The sequence below is a fragment of the Trichoplusia ni genome, chromosome 16 (assembly GCF_003590095.1).
Source record: "Trichoplusia ni isolate ovarian cell line Hi5 chromosome 16, tn1, whole genome shotgun sequence".
Classification (NCBI taxonomy): Eukaryota; Metazoa; Arthropoda; class Insecta; order Lepidoptera; family Noctuidae; genus Trichoplusia; species Trichoplusia ni.
Genome location: NC_039493.1, coordinates 10248152 through 10270582, shown reverse-complemented (window position 1 = coordinate 10270582; position 22431 = coordinate 10248152). Strand labels below are relative to the sequence as shown.

The 22431-nt window shown below is 38.6% G+C and overlaps 1 protein-coding gene across 4 annotated transcripts; it reads left to right on the top strand.

Annotated features, from left to right (window-relative positions):
* Positions 1-564: 564 nt before the first annotated feature.
* Positions 565-22420, top strand: LOC113501789. 4 transcript variants are annotated; one of them, XM_026883039.1, is made up of 6 exons: positions 565-3543; positions 17389-17494; positions 19764-19840; positions 19932-20139; positions 20458-20625; positions 21376-22420. In XM_026883039.1, exons 1-6 carry the CDS (start codon positions 3483-3485, stop codon positions 21809-21811), a joined length of 1056 nt encoding a protein of 351 aa, XP_026738840.1. In that variant the 5' UTR covers positions 565-3482; the 3' UTR covers positions 21812-22420. The 4 variants fall into 4 exon arrangements, with proteins under 4 accessions (XP_026738840.1, XP_026738841.1, XP_026738842.1 ...); XM_026883040.1 differs by having other exon boundaries at positions 567-3543; positions 20470-20625; XM_026883041.1 differs by having other exon boundaries at positions 571-3543; positions 20458-20635; positions 21376-21644.
* Positions 22421-22431: the final 11 nt, after the last annotated feature.

Genomic DNA, 22431 nt, shown 5'->3' with positions numbered 1-22431 from the left:
TGATGTATATAATTGCGCCAAAGTTATGGCGAAGAATTTTTGGAGTAGGTATAGTATTACAGAAAAAAAAATACCAATGAACATTGATAAAAAACTGAACAAGGATTCTTGATTCACAACATAATCGGATCACACTATACAAAAGCTCATTTCCCATAGATAGGTACGAACTAAATCGTTAGAAAACAGGAGAATCCCACGGGAAATAAGAAAAACCGCGGCCAGGTTCGCGGAACGATCGCCTAGCAGGTAATAATTTGATTAAGTAATGGAAATTGTGCAAGTAAGTAGCAAACCGCCAATCCCGCAATTTTGTTGAGGATGCTCTCACACCTCGATAGATACCATCGCTAGTATTGTTATTTTTGGACTTATATCGAACAGGCGACCGCCACGCGATGCGTTATTTTTAGATCCTCTTAGGCTCGGCAAATACTTGGTATAAAACTTACAAGAGGCTTTGGTTATTATGTGGAGCATATGATTACTTAAATTGCGAATATTTAATATCGAATATTTTTAAATCGAATACTCTTTATTATTAAAAATATGTAAAGATAGGATAATTATATTTACAAATTAAAAAAAATCACTTTGTTCTGCCAGTACGACAAACAGCAACTAAAATATTTTTTCTCCTATGTCTTCCAAAATCCTACGAGATTTAATTCAAAGGTTTAAAAAAAATCTCCCACTTGATCATATTAGGATGAAACACTTCGGAATCGATTGAAAATAGTTTGAACCTCATGAAACTACAGTTTCGAAGCCAAATGTAATAAAACAACAAATACGTGAATCTTTACGATCCCCTTCTTATTTATGACCCTCTGTACGAGCTTTGATGTTTGTCTTGGGATCGTAACCACAACTTCATTATTGTTTAAGCATAACAGTACACGCGGCCCTCTAGTTTAACTTTTCAATTATGGTTTCCTGATCAATAAAATTTATTTGTTTTATACTCTTTTGATCGTGTAAAATATATTGTGCATCTGTTTAAAGCTAGGATTTAGACATTTATAGGGATTTTAGCTCTAGTTGAAGCAGCTATAGTTGTTTTAGTAAGTAGCAAAGTTATGCCATCATAAAAGTATAAAACACATAATTTAGTTCGCTACTAGCAGGTACTTAAGCGTAGTCAAGACACGAGTCCTCGCGGAGTATTTAAGTGTCGTAAAGCATTTTCAAATAATATATATCGCACACAATGTTATAACCGAACACGACAAACTTTATAGCTACGTATAAAATGTTTCGTGCACGACGTGGGCTGGATGCAATGTCTACATGCAGCAGTCGCTTGTATTCACTATTAGACGTTAAGCTAACAAAGGTGAACCGTAATACTCCAAATAAAACGGAAACTTTAGACGTTTCAGGTACATTCATGAGCCATCGAGTACTCTAAACTTTATATGTGAAGATTCAGATCGTAATGGATAATTTAATAGTAGGTCCTATGTAAATGTCGGACCACTAGCGACGTGCACCCAGCATAATGATCGGGCAATATTCCGAATGTTATTCAGGGACGTCAGGCTAAGGGGGCAATCCACGTAATACTTTATTTTTAGTGTTCATTGCTATTGCGGTTGCCTATTACGTAGTTATTTTTAAAACGGCATTTAAACGATAGCAGGCTGCATTTTTATCGTAATCGCGGGAATCAGAGTAGACCGCCGACCACCTCAGGCGCAAGCATCGCACGCAACTCGAAAACATTAGAATAATCACAGCGTTGACGCACGCCATGATTGACAACCGGCGACACATCTGAGGGTAACCGAAAACTGGAACTTAAGTTTCATCGGAAATTAAGACTTTGGACAATAATCGTTGTGAATAGAAGAGATTCTGCAAATAAATCTAGAATTCTTTTCTTTGTTAACATTTTGTCAACTATTTTTCTTGGCATCCAATGTTTTATTCCAAAAATGAATACGTAAGCTACAAAAATTTCGAGCGCAATTGATGGTAATTATATCAATTATGTCGTGTCGTTGGCTTGCGCACAGCGATCGCGCATTGTGAATGGTGCATAAATAGTTTTGTTTGAGCGGCATGTGCGGTCTATTACGACTATTATTCAAAACATCGGAGTCATGCTCCCGTTCAATTAAATACTCCCCGAAGCGGAGTAACATCTTCGGATCAAAAAAACATTGTATCGCTCGAATCTTCAACCTTTTTTCATTTTGCAGCTATTAAAGTAATACCTTCATATTTTTTTATGAAAATAAACGGTGAATTTTATTTTATCGACTGGTATCGCCCTCGAATGTAATTCATCGAATGTAAAACAATACTGATAGGCATCGCTTAAATACGATAAAAAATAAATTTCAAAAGTGTTTCTGCGGGCTCTAGACCAATTCAACTTTTGCGGGATCATTTAAGTGCAGTGTCTTGTATTGAGATGCACATTTAAATATCGTCGTATATTTTTTGGCCTAGATTTTTATTATACATTTAAATGGCGAGAATGTCTTAGATGTGTTATATGTATTATGCATATGTAGGAATAGTATGTGTAGGTATGGCAATGTCAAAGTCGGGATGGTCGGATGGCTTGCAAAGCAAATACCGCTCCACCAATTAACGTGGCTTTCAAAGCAACATGTTTAAAGTGGTAAAGCAGCGGCGGCGGCTTTCAAGTGCTCTGTGTCAGCCCCATTTGCTTTTATTTCAGCAAAGATCTAATATTGAACTCGCCGCCAGTTTGTTTATTTCCACCGCAAGGTCATAGGATGTCAACGTTTATCGGAATACCTCTTAATGAAAGCCGATGTAATCAGTTGTAATAATAGTCAATATATATAATAAAATAGGGCGAATTGTTATGCTCTGGTTTCCTCATGTTATGATGAAAGGAAAACAAATGCGGTGTATGTGCTATTTGTGGGAATAAGTCAGTATGCTTACTATAATTGCAGTCGGGTTGTGTGGCAGATCCTCAACAGAAGATACAACAAAGGCACACCCTTGAAGCCCGCCGCATCGTTTCGTGAGCGGAGAAAAAACTACGACAACGTCGACAACCCTTTGGACAAGCGAAGAATTCGCGTCGACCGCAACAAGAACAAATTGAGCGCGAACTATTGTGCGGTACGATTTGCCGAGATAACTCCCGTGTCGAGGCGCGCGGGCGCCGCCGAGCCGAGCGTCCGCCCGCCGCCGGACGTCCGCGGCTGACGACACTGCACCACCGCCCGTGAGGATCTCATCCATGGGGCAGGTACATTGCTGGCTCGTCGCGCGCCTGTCCAACTGCTTCGCAAAGAGCAAGGTATTGTACGCGAAGCTAGAGGCGGGCGTCGTTATAGCGGTCCCATGCGGTGGTGCGCGCGGGACGCGTCTGTGTTATAAGGGGGGGTCCCGGCTAACGCGCGTCAGTGTGCCCGAGTGTCCCGTGTTGCGCGTGCGCACTCCTGTGTGTGCTTAGATTTGCCTTTTCGTAGACATCGCCCGACTCTGTCAACATGCAGCTCGTTTTGGCCACCTGCTTTTTGCTGTTCGCAGCCACCCTCGGTCCCGCAGCAGGTATGTCATATTCTTATATTTAGTGAAACTATTATATTTTGGGATTTAGTTTTTGTAACAAAACTAAATTCCTAATATATTTTATGTGGAGATTGACTCTATTCAGTATTAATCGAGTCAGACTAAAAATGTAAAAATATGTGTGTATGTCAGAATCTTTTTTTATAAAGTACCTAAAGAATTTGTTTTTGGGACACGATTACGTAATGTCCTCATCATAACATCCTGAGTAAATCATCCTAATATGACGGTTAAAACTTTAGTTCTCTTATTGTTATAATTTGATATTACTAATAATTGGACAAACGTTATACTACACTTATATGATCTGTACATAAATATATTAGTTCTAATCCATCTTCTAACCAGAATACAAAAACTTAACAAAAAAAAAACAGCTCCTAATCACGCCATGTACTTATGGCCTAGTATAGTCAAAGTCTTACGATTAACAATTATAAATTCAACTGAAGCTCAAGACAAGAGTTCAAAAGGACTCCCAAATTGATCAATTAGAGTACCTACATCCACTCTTTGATGAGATCGAAGAACGCATCTGTAGCGGTGTGGGATTAGCATTACAAAACGTAGTAATAACTTATGTAAGAGCTACAATAGCACGGCGTGGTGGCAGCAAGGTGGTTGCTGTGACCTACGGGTCTTCGACCTTCATTGTTCGAGTTTCATTAGAGTACAATAGCTAGTCCCACCATTACTTCTTAAATAATTTCTATAACATTTAACTTCTTAATCATCATAAACATTTATAAAGAATATCAAGTAATCAGAGCTTCGTATAAAAGCTAAGCAAACGTCGACTTGAAAGAGCAAACTCATTAAACAATGAAAGAAAGAGAGATGTAGAGCAATGACCATACATCAAGGAAATCATAGTTCTATGGGAACCAAAAATGCTAAAAACAAATTGTTCATGTACTACAGCTTGTTACACGCAATAAAATTCGTATAATCCGTCGTAACCGGTGGCTAATATCAACAAAGCTTACGACATAGAGGTGAGCCATAAAGCTGGGGGCAGATCGGCGCGTTTCGCGTGTTGACTCAAGTGCGCATGCGCCCAAACACACACACGCATGCGTCGGGAACAATGCGACACTGCGCCCGCGGCTACCATGCTCCTGTCACTTCTGTACAGACTCTATGTATTAGAAATGATAAAATATGTATTGTGAGACGTAACTTACAATGTTACATTAGATATGAGCTGAAAAAAATACCACAAAATATCGGGTCATACATGTCCAATAAGAATAAAAACTAAAGAAGCTCCAATAATCGTGACAATAAAACGATCAATTTATCAACACTAGTATTCGTAAAGCTTGCGTAAATGAGCTAAGAATAACTAAGCTATTCTTGGAAGTATTTTTATCAATGTCAATGACACTTGCCACCGTGGATAACCATTTATTGGAATGCAGCGAATTACCTCATCAAGGTTGCCATGGCGACCGCAAGGCCTGTGAGAAAAGATGACGATTTAAACCAATCAACATAGTAGGGAGTGATTCCGCTAATGAGGCGTGTCCGCAGCTATCGGACAGGTTATCGACAGGTCGGCAAAAACTCTTCGACGGAAGTCGGTGTTGGGAAAAAATAGTGCGGGGATGCGGAGGGAGCGGCGACAGGTGTGGGGTTCATCGGCCCTCGCCTAGCCGCGTGGCCAGGACATCTAGCGCTGCAGTTCCATGGAATAATGTTATGGTGCGCCGCGAGCTCGCCTCTCCCACCACTTGTGCCTAGCGCCTGCACCGGTACCGTAAATGACTCTAGATTATACACAGACAGTCGCCGCTCTTGTCGGACTTATGCATTTTCTTAATCTGTGACGATGACTCGCATTATTGTCTATATCCAATTTTATAATTATTGCGATTTACAGGTAAATCTCTTATCTACATTAAAAGGGCCACCGTAACCAATTATCTTGTATAATGATGTGAGGTGCTTTACAGAGTACCTTCGTTTACCATTGATTGTAGGATTTCACGCTGTCATAAATTAAAGATTTCGGATTCTGAACTCTCGGGTTAAAGATTATGGTTATAATTTATCTCGATGGTTTTATTGGATAGGAGCGAAGGGTATCGAAAATCGGTTGGGAATTTCAGTTTAGAGAATTATTATTGAATATTGGTGCGAGTAGAGTTTGACGAGCATCCATCTCTTTGGGAAAATGTTTGGATTAGCCATTGTCTTCCTATATTTATAAACAAGCGTATTAGTTATTATAACAGTTAACATAACTCGCTGAGTTTCCAAGCTTAACGATTAGGTATTAGCATAATACAAAGGTAACATTTACCTTATTCTCTAAAATTTATCTTCTATCATTTGATGTTAGGAATGTTACGACTAAGAAAAAAACTATTAGGGATTGACGATTAGAACATAAAGTAAGGTTAATCTTCCCAAGCCGGTGCGGAGAGCCATCTAAGTAATACTATTATTGTGAACTTAAGCTTTTTTGTCGCTATAATTCAAATATTATGTGGCGGCAGCACCAGGTGGTACGATTGTAACTAATAACTTATCGGACGTGGTTTTGGTTCCTTTAAGAAAAAGTAATTTAGAGGTTCAGTCACCAAATCTTACGAAAAAAACTTCGATGATACAATTTCTTCAAGCATGACGGACGTTGTTTTGCTCCATTTTTGTAATTGTGTTGTCCATTGGCAATATAAGTTAAGCAGGAGCTTTAGTGTTTTCTGATAGTTTATTGTCTTGTTGAAAGGGAGGTCTTAGATTAAGGTTTATGCTGCATTAGAATATAAACTTTTAAATATTTAGGCATGAGATTCTTTTTGGGCAAGTGACATGACTTTGACAATTTAGTTTAATATATTTCAGCGATTCTTCTGCGTTAGCGTTCGGAGAAATGTAAGTTGTCTACAGGCACAGGACCGGGTCGGCATCGGGTTTGATTACTAAAAATAGTCTGGTAGGTGCATTCCGCAGCGGGCGCGAGAGAGGAGTCGCGCGCGCCGTCCTTGGGCTCGTCTCTTGCGCATCGTTCGTTCGCTATTATCTTGGTCCCTTTTTTGCCTTCCGATCGTTATCCGACCTCGAACAATCCGAACAATGTTCCCACGCACATCGCCGATCAAAAAATCTTGATAGATCCTAAAATTGCACTTTTTACTCTACATTAATTTACAAAGGTAATTTGATAACCATTTTGTGGTATTTGAATCATCAATCATCACGAATAGATTTGTAATGACGATTGACGTTAACCAATTTTCCGGTAAGAGTTCATCGACTCGTTAAGCGTAGAATGATCTATGCGCAGATGTAGTTTATCCGAGTAGTAAATATTCTCGTTGAGTTTATCTAGTCGTGGACGGGGACTTTACAATATCCGATAAAGGTATAATATTTAACATTGAACTTGGCACGGCCGTGAAATACACGTCGTGTAATGCATGGAGTAGATGAAGCGTGCGGCGCGAGGGCCGGGTGGTTGCCTCGCTCCGCCAACTGGTTCGCGTTATGTAATGCATTGCGTTGCGCGCGCGCCGCCGCTGCACCGCGCCGGCCGCCGCCGCGAGCCGCCGGCGCCAACGGTTTGCGGTTACACGATTACACAGCTTTTAATCAACATTTAAGTAACACAGAAGATCTTCTTTTATTGTTAAAAATTATCTTAAGACTGCTACCGTTTGCTTTAAACTTTTTAGGAAGTAGCTAACAAAAAACATTTTAGGACTACAATATGGTAAAATTTACGACGTCGTAAAAAGGTAACGTGATATTTTATGTTACTAGGAACAAAGAGTCGCGTACCTGATTCGTTTAAGGGATGAGCGCTATTAAACAAACAATATAGTTTTATTATTCTTGACTAAATTCACCTTTACACGAAACCCGATATTTTATAGCAAATCTTGGTAGCGAGCACGAAAGCGTTGAGAGCAAGAATTTTCAAGACCAAAATTTGTTGCGCAATGATAAATATGAATTATAGCGATTTCCAAAGTTATTCCACGAGGGAATCATGCGTTTAAGAAGTAGTATTTTTCAGTAAAAATAATTATGGCATGTAAATGTTGGGCGTGACAATTTAATTTACAACAATTTGCCACTTAAATCATCAGTCTATCCACCTCTGTATTTAACTTATTTTTATCCAATTAATTCATTAAGTCAATGAATAATGCTGCTATAAAAACAAAGTACTCCTCATATCCTATGGAGATGAGAGCCCGTTATAATAATGATGAACTTTCTGCCGAGCCCTGCCAATGTCCTATGTGGCAGGTTTAGCGTTATTTTTAGACCCTGATAATGCATAATTTGCATCGTCTTTTAACCGGTTAGAACTGGTTTAAATACCATATCAAGCGATATTAGATACGGGATGAAAACTGATCTTAGAAAAAATACTTTGAAATATTTTGCTTTGGTCAGGAAGTGGAACGCATACCGTGTGGTCCAATTGGTTTCAGGTGTCGTTGGATAGAGATTCTTGGATGGATTTCGGGAAAGCTTGGTCCAGCTGTATAATGGGCCAAGTAAAATAGAACTTAGATTTAAAAGTTGGGCCACTCACTTTGTGCTCATTTAATTTAATTTTAATCATTATCACCAAAAGACAATTTAACAATCAATCCTAATAATTACTCTTGCTAAAAGCAAGGCAAGCGTTTACCTTTAGTAAGTTCATTGCACACATACATTTGAAACATTTTTTTTAACCCAACATTACATAACTGTCTATTCTAATGATACGATAATAAACAACACAACCTTTTGTGGAAATCCATGAATGCATAATTGCATAATACTAGCAATTATATTGTCCAAGAGAGGGTGAAAAAAATACCCTTTTTATTTTTTCTTCCACACATTTTCCCCTGCTTAGAATTATTCAACCGTTAGAAGCATTTTACAATTAAAATGATAGTCGTTTTTTTTCTCAGCACACTTATTATCTAAAGGTCGTTAATGAAAGTATGAGAGATTCATTACCAACATGGAAGTTCATTATGGAATGTACGATTGCTTATGCAAAAAAGGCGACCATTATAAGAGCTGTAGAAACAAGTTTGGTTCATAACGTTATTCTATAGATTATCTCTTTGAATGCAATGAATGTAGAGCTCTTCTTAGTTGGTTTCTTCCGTGGATTTATGAAACAAGTTCAAGATAATTATTTCTATTGCATTTATAATAAGTAACATTTGTAAGGATACATACTCGTAACATATTTGCGAGTCGTTAGTAGAAAATCTTTGTCATTATTGTATTATTTTTGTAAAGCCTTTTTAGATTGGTATTAATTTGGATTGATCCTAATATCTAAGTCTGGTCTGAGGTCAACACAGAAATAAGTTTATCCTCTATTAAACGTCTTATTAAGCACTGTGATCGTACGTCAGACATTCATAGTAGTAAACAATTTGTCCAGATTTGCCATAAAAATTGAGTAAAAATTAGAGTTTCAAAAACCGAGGTTTAATATTGGTGTATCTCTATCCACGGATTATCTTGAAAATTGAGCAAACTGGGAGGGCGATGCACTCGCTCCAGTTGCTGTTCAAACCCGCAGTAACTGTTCTTTTATCATCAACAACAATCGTCACATAATGACATGAGAAACTAAAGAATGGAGCAATCATGGCATTCCCAGAATTATCCTTTCTTTAATAAAACGTTTTAAAAAAAGTTTTATTTTATTCTACGGGAATGGCAAGGGAAATTGTAAGAACTCAATTGGACGATGTCAAATTAGCAATATAATTTTTATAAATGAAGTATTTGATGTTGAAATTATAAAAATGTACGTTAAAACGATATAAAAACATAAAAAGAAACAAACACTTAGCAATAGGTACGGATTCATTGCTAAACACTAATTGATTTAGACGTATAAGAAGTTTATAGATTTCATAGCTAGAGAGTCATAAAAATATATTGAAAGTTGTACGTGATGTGGTTATAAAAATATGGTCAAAAAACGTAATTACGTTTTTAGATAACGCCAAACTCCAACAAAAACTGATCGTTGCGTTTTATGGACATTCAAGAAAATATACATCCGTAGAAATTAAGCTGTCCAGTTTTTGTAAAATCTCTAAGCCAAGTGTAATATGACTTCAATAGATTTAATAAGAAATAACTAACAAAAAATTGCGGCTTTCGATCATGGTAGGATCTATATCTAATACTGATGCCAATCATGGTTTTTTCCTCAAATTATGATACATACTGTTTATAGTGAGATTTGGATTCTACATCAATAGGCACATTAAAATCATAGATACAAACTTTTTATACCCATGTTACATCGGCTCCAATGAATGGGAGGAAGTTGTTATTATTATATGAGACGTGAGATTCCGTCCCGAGATAGCTTATAAACGAATTCTAATGAGACAATACCAGTGAGCATCGTCTTGAGATACTAATAATGTGATTTGAATCGCGTTCTGTATTCGAATGCGCACGCGCACGGTAACATGTGCTAACTTCCGACAGCCCGACGAGTGATGGGTGATTGAATAACGATATCCGCGATATTGTTGAGCAACCAACGAATTTATTGCATAAAACAACTTGATGCATTACAGAATGTTTGGATACTTGTAAATTCTCTACTCTGGCTAGCAAGTCTTTCTGAATTTTAAGAAGTTAGCTTTTCTTATCTGTGTCATCCACTGATTTATTCATTTGTTAAATGTTGTCTACACTACGTAATTCTCTTCCTCTATACTTCCTGCGTATCTCTACGTATACTAAATGACATTTGTTTTTATTTTAAAGAAACGGTATAAAACTTTTTTGGAGAAATTGATAAACATCAATTCGAGCAAGAGAACATTCTGAGAACTCACAAATATATGTCAAAGTAATATAATGTTTCGAGGCTTTTTTTGATGCTGCAATCTTTTATGTCACCCGAAAATGTTAAAATCGTAACAAACTTCACAGAGCATGTATTAAAATTCTCAAGTTAAAACAAGCTATCTATGTTTGCGATCAACGTCGGCAAGTACAAATCGCGATGATGGTTTGCGATTGCCGCGCACATCGCGGCCGCGACTTTTGCGACGATCTTTTGGACAGCGGCCCGTTAGCGTCCGGTGGATGAGCCGGCCGGATATCCAACCGGCGCCGGCGACGGTGACCGAGTGCACTCACCCCTAACGTCAGGGGTGCCACTCTACGCTAAGACTATAATAATAATAATAATAATAAAGCCATTTATTCCAAATCTCTAGTATACATGACAATGTGTGTTAGTAAGTTTAGCTTAAATGTACGAAGGTTTACTTAAAATTAATGTTATTATTATTTATAAGATTTGGACCCCTGTTTGGGTAAAGGCCTCCTCCATCTTTTTCCATGACTCCCTCTCTTTGCCTACCTTTATCCAGTCCTTTCCTGCCATTTTTATTATATCATCAGCCCACCGCCTTAATTGTCGACCAACATTCCTTTTCCCCGCTGGTCCTTTCCATCTTGTGGCTTCGATGGTCCATCTCCTGTCTGGGTATCGGGAGATGTGTCCAGCCCATCTCCATTTAAGTAACAGTGCGTGTCTGAGAGCATCGTTGAGTTTAGTTTTTTGACGAATGTTTTCGTTCCTAATTTTATCAATTTTTCTAATTTTCAACATGCTCCTTTCCATTGCCGTTTGACTACATTTGATTTTTTGTTTTACTTTATTAGTAAATATCCATGTCTGGCAACCATACAACAAGCAGGGTAATAGGCATGTATCAAATATTGTCTTTTTCATGTGCAAGCTGTAGTTGCCTTTTAGGATTTCTCTTAATGCCCAAAATTTCTTCCAAGTTGCGTTGACTCTTCTTGTTACTTCTTCTTCGTTGCTTGACGTTTTGAATGAGATTTGTTTCCCCAAGTAGATGTATTCGCTGACATATTCTATATTATTATCTTTTATCACTATCGGACGTTCGCAATTATTGGTTAGTATCTTGGTTTTAGTAACATTCATTTCTAAGCCGATTTTGGAGCTTTCGCAGTCCAGCGATCTCATCATTTCCTCTAGGTCTTTCGCAGTTTCAGCAATTATAACAATATCATCAGCGAACCTCAGATGGCTCAAATAGTGTCCGTTTATGTACACTCCCCTGTTTTTCCAATCTAGTTTTTGAAAAATATTTTCAAGTACTGCTATAAATAGCTTCGGGGATAGGGGGTCTCCTTGTCTCACTCCTCGTTCTATATTTATTTTGTCTCCTCTTGTTTCTAGTTTAACTCTGCTGGTACTGCATTTATAGATATATTTCAAGATATTGATGTATTTATAGTTAATATTTGAATGGTGTAGTGCGTTCCAGATTGAACAGTGGCTGATTGTGTCAAAAGCTTTGCTGTAGTCAATGAAAGCCACATACAGTGATCTATTGTATTCTCTGTATTTTTCTATGACCTGCTCTAGTGCCTGTATGTGGTCCATTGTGCTAAAGCCTGATCTGAATCCCGCTTGTTCTTTTGGTTGCTGCTTATCAATGTCTTCGGCTATTCTCTTTAAAATTATCGATGAAAACAGTTTGTATATACTTGCCAGCAGGCTTATGGGTCTATAGTTTGCTATATCCAAAGGACTCCCTTTCTTGAAAAGCAGAACTATGTCTGATGTACACCATTGTTCTGGCACTATTCCTTCGTCTAGTATCATATTGAACAATTTCGTAAAATGGTGTGTTAAAATAGGTGCTCCTATTTTAAGGGCCTCGTTGCTTAACCCATCTGGTCCGGGACTTTTATCAGCCTTCAGCTTTTTTATGTGTTCGTAAACTTCTGAGTCTTCAATTTGTGTGATACAGTCAGTCGTGTTTTGTGTTGTGTGAGTTGTTTGCGCTTCTTTTTCAGTATTATTTTGTTTCTTGTATAGGTTTTTATAGAAGTTTGTTGCATGGTTTATTACATCTTTTCTACATTTTGTTTCTTGGGAGTTGTTCTCAAGTTTTTGAATCCATGACTTGTGTGTTGTTAACTCTTTAAATGCTTTTTTGGCACTTCTAAAGTTCTTGATGTTTTTTGAAATAATCTCGTATCTGTGTTTATTGTAGTCCTTACTGATTGATCTATTTGTCTCTTTGTACATTCTGCTAAGTTCTTCTTTCATATCTTTGGTTTTATTCTTTGTGTGTAGTAATTCAGTGCGCCTTTTTATAAGTTGGATTGTGGATTTAGAGAAAATTCTGTGTTCGTCAGGATGTGTATTGGTTTTATATTTTAAGCTCTCTGTTATGCCTCTTTCCAGGATATTGTAGTATGTTTGGATATCAATACAATCAGTTTTTATATTTTCTGTTTGTTTTCGTAGATGTTCGATGTAGTTTTTTATATCTGCTTCTGTCTTGGGGATGTTAGTTGGTGTTGTGAAGATTTTTCTGCTTTTTGCTGGGCGACTTAAAAGTAATGTTGCTCTCACTAATCTGTGATCAGAAGGGAATTTAAATTTACTAAGTACCTCGATATTGGTCACAAGTTTATGCTGATTTATCATAATGAAATCTATTTCATTTTTAATTTTTTGGTCGGGTGATAACCATGTCCATCTGCGACTCTCTTTCTTCTTGAAGAATGAGTTCATTATTGAGAGTTTGTGTTGGTAAGCATAGCTTAGGAGACGTTCGCCTCTCTGATTACATACTCCATAGCCATATTTTCCCATTACTGGATAATAGTTTGATTTTGGACAACCTATTTTTGCATTAAAATCTCCCATGACTATGACCTTTCCCTCCGTCTGGGTATGGGCATATTCAATATCTTTGTAAAATTTTTCAATTTCTTCTTCCGTTGATCGCTCCGTCGGTGAATATGCTTGGATTAATGATAAGGAGAAACACTCAAATTTCATTTGTAAAAATGCTACTCTTTCAGAGATTCCTATAAAATTAGTAATGTTGTTTTTAAATTTTTTCTTGATTAAAAATCCTACTCCATGTAGCCCTTTAGTTTCACCGATATAGCAAAAGATAAGGTCGCTGTACTCCTCGATCTTACATCCCATTTTACGGATTTCAGCAAGGCCGAGAATGTCCCAATTAATATCCTTTAGAGCATTAGTTAATTCAAAGAATCGTTCTGTTGATGCAAGTGTTCTTACATTATAAGTACAAATTTTAAGGGTATGTTTTGTATCTTGGTATAATTCTATATTTCGTGGAGGGTTGTAGTCTGATTCCCCACGAGGACAAGTCGGGTTGGGGAATGTTTTGTTTGTATTATCTTTAAGTTTTAGTTTATTTTGATATTTGTTCCGGTGGCTGATGGCATTATCCTATGCGTTCTGGTCAGTTGGCAAGTCGGCAGAGGGCAGGGAGTTGCTTCTATTCCTCATTACGTCGAAAGCATTTAAACGATATGCTTTTGCTGATAATTGTTGTTGTTTGCGAGGGTTCTCTTTTACATTAGGCGAGGTTGATGTTTCCCTTTTACGTTTCTCATTTCCTGACTTCCCCTGTTTGATAACCAGCTTATCATAGTTTATAAATGCATAATTGCCTTTCTTCCTTTCTTCTTCTAGTTTTGGTTGTAGTTTTTTTCTCGTGTCAAGGACTTCTTTCGGGTAATCTTCAGAGATATACACATTTTTCAATTTCTTTTTATTTGTCACAATCTCGTTTTTCTTCCAGTAGTTAACGAATGTCAGGAGGACTGGCCTTTCCTTTCCATTTTCTGGGATATTTTTCCCAATTCTATAGATCGTGTTGACATCCCTATCTTCAAAGGTAATATTTAGATCATCTTTAAATTTCTTTTTGATTATTTCGATGAGATTGGCAGTCGTTTTTTCGGTTTCTTCTACTCCATATAATATCAAGTTGTTAAGCCTTTTATGCTTTTCAAGGTTGTATATCTTTTCCTTTAATTTTTCATTTTCTGACTTTAATTCCTGCATTTCTAGTTTAGACTATACGTAATGACTAATAAAATTCACGATTTCTTGAAATCAAATAAGTGTTATAAATAAATTAAAATGTAAGAAGCGCACTCTCATTATGAATTAATAACAGAGGAAGTGACCAATTGACGGCCCTGGTCAGGTCGCATTGTCGCGCCTACAAAACTAGCTCTGTACTAAATGGAACAGTGGCATCCTCGACTTGGTGGTTTCGATGGCAGTGCGCGGACGGGACGGGAGTGCCGATGCTCTTCATCAGTATGCAGCGCGCGCGCATGAGTCACGCGACGTGACTCGCCTCCCCGGCGCTCATTGTTGCCTGGAACTCGTCTCACTGTCAGCACTTTCTAAACGTCCCTAACTATCGCCTTTATGCCCATATATTGCTTCATAATAACAAACGTCTACGATTATTCAGATTGAATAGGTTCATTAATACGCTTAGGTAATACCATAAGCAGAAATGTTGAAAACCCATGACTGTGACCTGTGACAGGAGGCACTGTCGTCTCTTATCGAGAAATAAATTGGATTTATTTTGTTGACAAATTATAATGTTAATTACATTGGAAATTGGAAAAATCCCACTCAAATTCTTTTAATAATCTTTATTCTTCATCGTTATGAATTGTGTGGAGATAAAACACACCATGAAAAGCACAGCAACAAAGTTGTGAGGAAAGATAAATAGCTGGCAGCTATTAAAGTGACTGCAGAATGCGGCATCCGTCAAAGAAAATCTCGAACAAGAAGTAAAAGCGAAGTAAGCAAGTAATGCGCGACATCGTTTATGTATGAGGTTACATTATGCATGGATTCCAATAGCAGGCTCAGGACCTCTAATAACCGAGTAAAGCTGAGTTGTAGAACTCAGGTTTCTTAACAACGTACACAATATACCATTGAGTTTCTCAATAAACTGTTGGAAAGCAATAAGGATATTTACGGTCATGTGTCCGCATACGTTTCCGTATAGTTTCGAATTTAAAGGCTGAATTACATTGGAATTCCAAGCAATAAACATCCCTGATTTATGGTATTGCTGTGACATATTAATTGAGTATTTTTAATCATGTATGCAAAATTCAAAACAATAAATAAATGACGCTGAAATACGAAGCAAGTGTTCGTGAGAATCAATGACAAGACGTCTATCAATCTGCGTCCAATTAATGGTCTAACTACTGCAACTAGTATGCAAATCAGATCAAAGTAGTGAAGCTTCCGAGTCTCTTTTAGCTTCTAACACAGGATACATTTAATTACATATTATTAATCACTTCTCTTATGGATGAATAAAGCGTGCAGTGATCCGAGACCGCATGTTAATTTTCGTTTTCTTCTTTCACTGTTCGGGATGAGTCTACAATTGCATTTCGCGGAGTACGTCACGACGAGTTATATATAGGACCACTGAATGCTATGTCGTTACTTTCTTAAGAAAACAAAATCTTGTTTTTGTTTGTAGGCAGGGAGTCGTGGTCTTGTTTAATATGGTCGTGGTTGTAAAGATGCAGTCCGGAGTATTTCGTGCTCGGCGAAGCGTGAGATTCGCGTCGATGCTTCTTAAAGTGGATGACACTGCAGTTCTAATCTATTATCATGGAGTATTGACCGGTATCTACGCTCGGTGCGAGTACTTAGTCAGATCGCATCAAGTTAATACCCAGTTTCTTAGACGATTGATATCTTGCTCAAGTTGAGGCGTCATACTTCAATGAGTGCAACTCATTTTAAATAATTGATCTATTACCTGGTTTGCAATATTAATATTCAAGGCAGAGGCCTTACCTATTCATAAGCATAAATTTTTTTTTTATTTTACACCCTAACTCGAAACTTAACAGTCTTGTTTAGCGTAACGTATGTACCCGGTAATTAAGTGGTAAAAGAAAGCCAAAACTGCATCGTTTTTATGTCGATCGACAAATGGTCTGGCAATAAAATTTTGCGGTCAACCGCAAGAAGTGGACACTGAATTAATTAGCGTTACATCGCAGCGGGGGGCCGACCGCGAAACAATTTGTTTTATATGTGTTGCACGTCCTTGCATTATGCTGCAATCGTAGTACGAATATGACGTGCAAAACTGCGAATTTTATGACAATGAAATTCAAACATTGCGACACACATATTAAGTAGAAGAGAAAGAGGTGTGGGAATACATTCATGAATGAAAAAACGTCAGAAATAAATTATATTTCTGCGAACATTATCAAGTCTGTCTGTAGATTTCTTTACTACTAAAGCACTGAAACATTTTCGATGGCACTTTGTAGATATAGAGCAAGATTCAATACCAAAAAGGATCCTACGCCTTTTACGTTGAACTGATGACAAAAGCTAATCTAAAACAAAATTAATACACACAGGATTATTATTATGGAGTATTCCAATGGTAATCTGGATGAGTATAGTGTCAATGTCAGGCGTGGTTGTAAATCATGAGTTAAAACAAGCGAGGTGCGGAGGCGTCGTTCTCATAACCGTCGCATTAAAGCAATGAATGGTCTGAATGAGGCAACATTATACAGAGTTATGTACATTTTGTGTAGAGATACATACATCGTCACTTATAACGCTGAATTAAGATCCTTGAGAGATTTGACTGAGAAACTTTGAATTAAATAGTGCTGGTTTTACGAAACATTGCGCAAATTTTCTGATGTCGAATGATAGAGCCACGTTTCAACTTATAAAGTTATTAACACTGACGTAAGCGACAGTGTTAACATTAGCAGTTAGAATAACAGAAAACATTCATTTCTTTACAACAGAACATGATACTACGATCTTATGACGAGAAACTGTTGATTGCTTGTAACGGAACATCGGGACGATAAAATTGTTTTTCAATTTATTGCATTTCTAACTTAACAACATGCGCTTTAACGATGTGTTTACTGTTAAATAATTTGTTTTGTTCGTTGTTGCAGCTCAAAGGATAACGACCATACAGCTAGATGGAGTGCAGTACTTCATCTCGAGGATGAACCCGTACAGTCCGGAGCTGAACTATTTCCTTGCTTATCAGTACTGCAGGTACGTGAACAATTTCATATTTATAGTTTGTAAGATTTGCATCTGGAAAGGAAAGGCGTTCGTTGTGAGATATTCCGTAATCGTGACTCCGTATGTTCTTATCTGGTGTGTCGTGTTGTTGTTCGAGGAGTAACGTAAGTAGACTTGGGTCGGCGTTAACAAGCGAGCCCGGGTGTGCTCCGGCACTTAACCCACCAGGAAGTGCAGGGTCATTTACATTACCGTTACTAGGTTTACAGAAAAGTCTAGAACAATATTTGTTACAATTGCCAATTTTTTACCCATAAGAGCTTTAATAATAATATAAGAAAAATAGTGTGCATTTCCTCTTTACTTTACGGTGTGATATTTGTTTAAGTGTAACACGGTTTTGATAACAATACAGACCAGAGGAAGGCATATTTCATAGCATTTCCTTTAACAATTGATAAATAACATATCGAGTAAGCTCCGTTACTCCATTTCTGCGAGTAATGATTTCCTCTGAGAGAGAATCGTTCTATTTGTTTTGGTATTATGCCTCAAGCGCCACTGGAGAGGTGCCATATACCGCGATCTAGATCCGACCACGTGCACGCTCAAATTGCTACGAAAGGTCAGTAGCCCCACGGCTCGGTCACGATGTCCTTCCAAAGCGTCGGAGTCACGACCTATTTACGGTTCCAATTGTTAATGATGCTCACTTCGTAACAGCCGTGTCGCTAAATAAACAGTATCTTTGAAGGAAAATAATGGAACTGAGAAATCGATTAAGGTCGCTACAGACTTGTCGTAAAATATGGTTGAATTTGCGGCATTGATAAGCGTGGCGAGATGGTGCGCAGGAGCAGGTGCTGCGAGACGACAAGTTTTATGGTGATGCGTCTCGGTCGCAATAACACCGGACCCGTGGATAATTCACAAACTGCCGCGAGTCGTGCTACGGTTCATTTTGATTGCAATGACAAAAAGAACCTAACGGTACTTTATATGCCAGGGAAGCGCAACACTCGCCGATTTTTTGCCGATCATCAAAATAGGTACCTAATACTTTGATTCGAAAACAATTTTTTTATTGAAACGAGATTTTTTTTCAAGGATTTTTTTCTGTATCCACAAAAACATACAATGAAATTGTTAAATCGGGTTATTTTAAAATGTAATAACAATACAATGCCGTATAGGTGCTTTGATATCAATTTGAGAATAAACAAAACGATCGGGTGTAAAAACTAAGAAACTGGATTCGTTTGATCCAAAACGAGAAAGTGGCAAAAAGTTATATGGCACTAAAATATGCTAAAGGTGCCTTAATGGACAAGCGAATATTTTCCAACAGTCTGTGTTGCATTTATTGCAGTATAATTTATGATGTTTTAATTCATGGTAAAAAGTCTGGAGTATGAACGTGCTTTGGTTTTCAATTGAGCCTTGCTTTTCGTGATCCGTTGCAATACGTGTTATATGCCATTGGTGAGAGATATACTTTGTTGCCCATGATGATATATGTTAAATAATTCGGATGTAAATCAATAAAATAATTGTTCGTAATTAATTAGCAATGACCATGTAATTTACAGCATTTCTTGGCACCACTCCAATGGTTCATTATCATGTGTTTAATGCTTGTTTATGTAATTTGGCTGGCATCTACAAACCAACTGTAAAAAATACAACTGCTAAAAGCACATACTATATACAAAATGCAATGTAATCACAATCAATGTCCGTCGTAATAAAGTTAAAAATACTTGAACAGTTACGTCCGTCTTACAGTAAACATAAGAGAGGATTGCAATAATGTCGCCGGGGTTCTTAATCTCGCAGAGTTTTCTGAACTTGGACTTGGAATGTGGTCCCATCGTGGCAAGGCCGCGGCCTGAACGGCCTGTCTCTAGCGAATAAATTGCCTCTCGATAAACAGGCTCCGGTGCAAGTTGTACTCTGTTCGGGCTAATAGCTGAATGCGATTAGCAACGATACTCGTCGATAGTTAAGGCTGCATCTTGTCTTACGCGGAACCCCGCCGTAAATGTTAGATTTATTTGGCGATCAGCGAAGTTAAGGGCTAACAAGGTCTATTTATTGTTTGGTGTCGATTGAGACATTGAGGAATAGATGTGAACGTGCTACCGGTAAACGATCCTTACAATAATTCTCTGAATTTGTTAACATAAATATAATAGTGACACTAGAACATCATAATCATCATGTATATTTTTAGTTTTGACTAACGTTAACGTATGTTGAATGTACTCAACTTATTTACCGATTGTTTATTTTCTCGCAGGTCATTAGGCTTGCAGCTAGCGTCATTCGAAACGAAGGAAAAAGCTGATTCTATTACTACCTACCTTACTAATGCTGGTAAGAAATAAGTTCCGGTTATAAAAACGGATTTGAATATTAGAGTGTCTTTCGGTTGGTAATTGTAAATGATAATTTGTGCTCTTTGCAGGTTACAATAAGTATGACTTCTGGACATCAGGCAACAACCTTGGTACGGACATGTACTTGTGGATGAGCACAGGTTTACCGTTCAATGCTACGTTCAATTACATGCGAAGGCTGCAGGTTGACGCGCCCAGCCAGCAGCCTGACGATAGCATCGACCCCCTCGACGTGCCGCAAGGTAGCACCGCGCCTCAGCGCACCGCTAGACACGGGTACGTTGTTATAATTATAGAGACTACTTTATTTAAATGGGTATTATAAATATGCAATTCAGATCCAGTTTCTAAGACGCTCAAGAACATATAAACGTTTTCTGCATCCACATCAGAGCTTGCAGAGGAAGTCTAATGTTCTCTTATTAAACACAAACCGGTGTAGTAATATTTTCTTGAAAATTGACGGTTACGCACTTTTCCCACGATGCGCTCTGCTGGTTGCGTTAACTTGTTTATAAATAGCGTAGCATTAAAGGGCAATGCTTTTTTAATTCCCTGTACCGGTTCTACAATGCAATATTGCATAAAAACTAGTCGGTATTCCAGAACGGAGCACGTGATGACGAACGGCTGCGTGTCCTTGAAGGCGCCGACCTTCCACTGGGAGCCTCAGCACTGCGGCGAGATCAAGGACTTTATCTGCGAGCAGACGCGCTGCTACTACTACAACTACGGCTCCATCCCCGTGTCCTCCGCGCAGGGGTAATGCCAGGTGAGATGCCAGCCGTCTCCGGAGGCCCGCTCCCCGACTAGCCGCGCGCTGTCCCACTCACACCTTAGCGGCTTTTACACAGGTCTCGAGTCTCGACTTCACGATTTTCGTCAACCGGTAATCAACGTGTCTAAATGACGACATGATTAACTGTTATAACATTTGGGACACTAGTTTGTATCGTAGTCAGTGTGCTAACATTTTATAGTCCAAGTGTAAACCTTGGTTGTATATCAATGTTTGTTCGTAGCGCGCGGGCCCGTGGGATCCGGCCTCTGCGCCAACCCAACCACCAAACAAGAGCCCTACACCCAGCAGACTAAATTTGGCCACAATGACGCTAGCGTCACTATATTTTGTTGTAATAACTTTTGAATAAGTCTCATATTTTTTTTCAAAATTGACAAAATCTTTTGGTGGATGGGTGAAGGGGGCTTTGCTTGGTATCTCTTTATCAAGTGATACACAATGTTGTACTTAACACTGTTTTTAAATTTGTTCTAAGTGATAACCCCCACGTCTGGGAAAAATAATAATAATAATTAACGTAAATCTGTTGTCTTTTAAAGATACTAACTTTTTTAACTTACTTATAAGATAATTTACTTTTTAATCTAACCCAGTCATAATAATTGTAACACCTATTAATGCACATTCGATACATCGATATCGCGATGGTGTCACATGTACGTTTTACTAGCGGTCCTCTAACACGAGGGTCGGTATTGCTCTGCCATCAGGAAGCCGCTCTCGATGACGACGACGACGACCGCCCACCCTCTGACGTCGTCGTCGCCGCCGCCACCTCGCTCCGAACACCTGCCGACTCATTTCACCCTCAACGACCTGATCGGAAAACTGCGCCCCACCTCGTTGGACGGTCTGCAGTCGCCGCACATTAAGAAGCTCGGCATCCTGCCGTCGTCGCCGCAGATCGACTCGCACTACTCGCGCGCGTCCGACGCTCACGCGCACGACCACGAGCAGGAGCAGAAGGAGGAGGCGACGCAGGGCCCGTACGAGGACGACGAGGGCATGGCGGGGGACGACCCGGCCGCGTACCTGAGCCACGAGGCGCGCGCAGGCGACGAGCGTGACGCGCCCTCCACCGCCGAGCCGGACGCCACCGAGCACTCCGTCCACGCCAGCGGCATGCTGGCCCCTCCCGCCTACTAGGCTCCGGTGAAGCGGTCACACACTACTTTTCGTGACAATTAGGTATTCAGTCTACCAAAAGTATTATTTCAATAATTTGAGGCATTTATACGTATATTTAAGGTTGTTTTTACTTCTGAAGCTTGCGTGTTGAGGGTGCACTGTACGCCTTGTTATATCAATATGACGTAATGTAAATGAGATTTCTAGTATCGTAATAATTTCCAGCTTACACGAGTGATTAAGGGGATTTCGAAGGTATATTATGGGGCAATATGATTATTAAACTAGGTTGAAGGTGCTGGCGACTCGCCTGCGTGCGACTTGCCTCCGTCTTCGTTATGTCGAGTATCACAAATGAGTATTCCACGTAAATGTACCTACCTATACTTCGCTAAGGTAAATAACGTAGACGCGTCAGATCTCCGGTATTTTTGAGGAACCGTAAAATGTATTAATTTAATGTAAGAAAATTGAGTGAATATTGATTGTCTGGACATATAATTCGAAAAGCATAGTATAAGATAGTGTTTATATACGTGACGTACCTAGTTAAGTATATTAAGTTGAAACTCAAGAATTTAAAGAATAGTGATGTAGCGAAGTTAATAAAGTTTATACTTAATAAGATATACATGTTT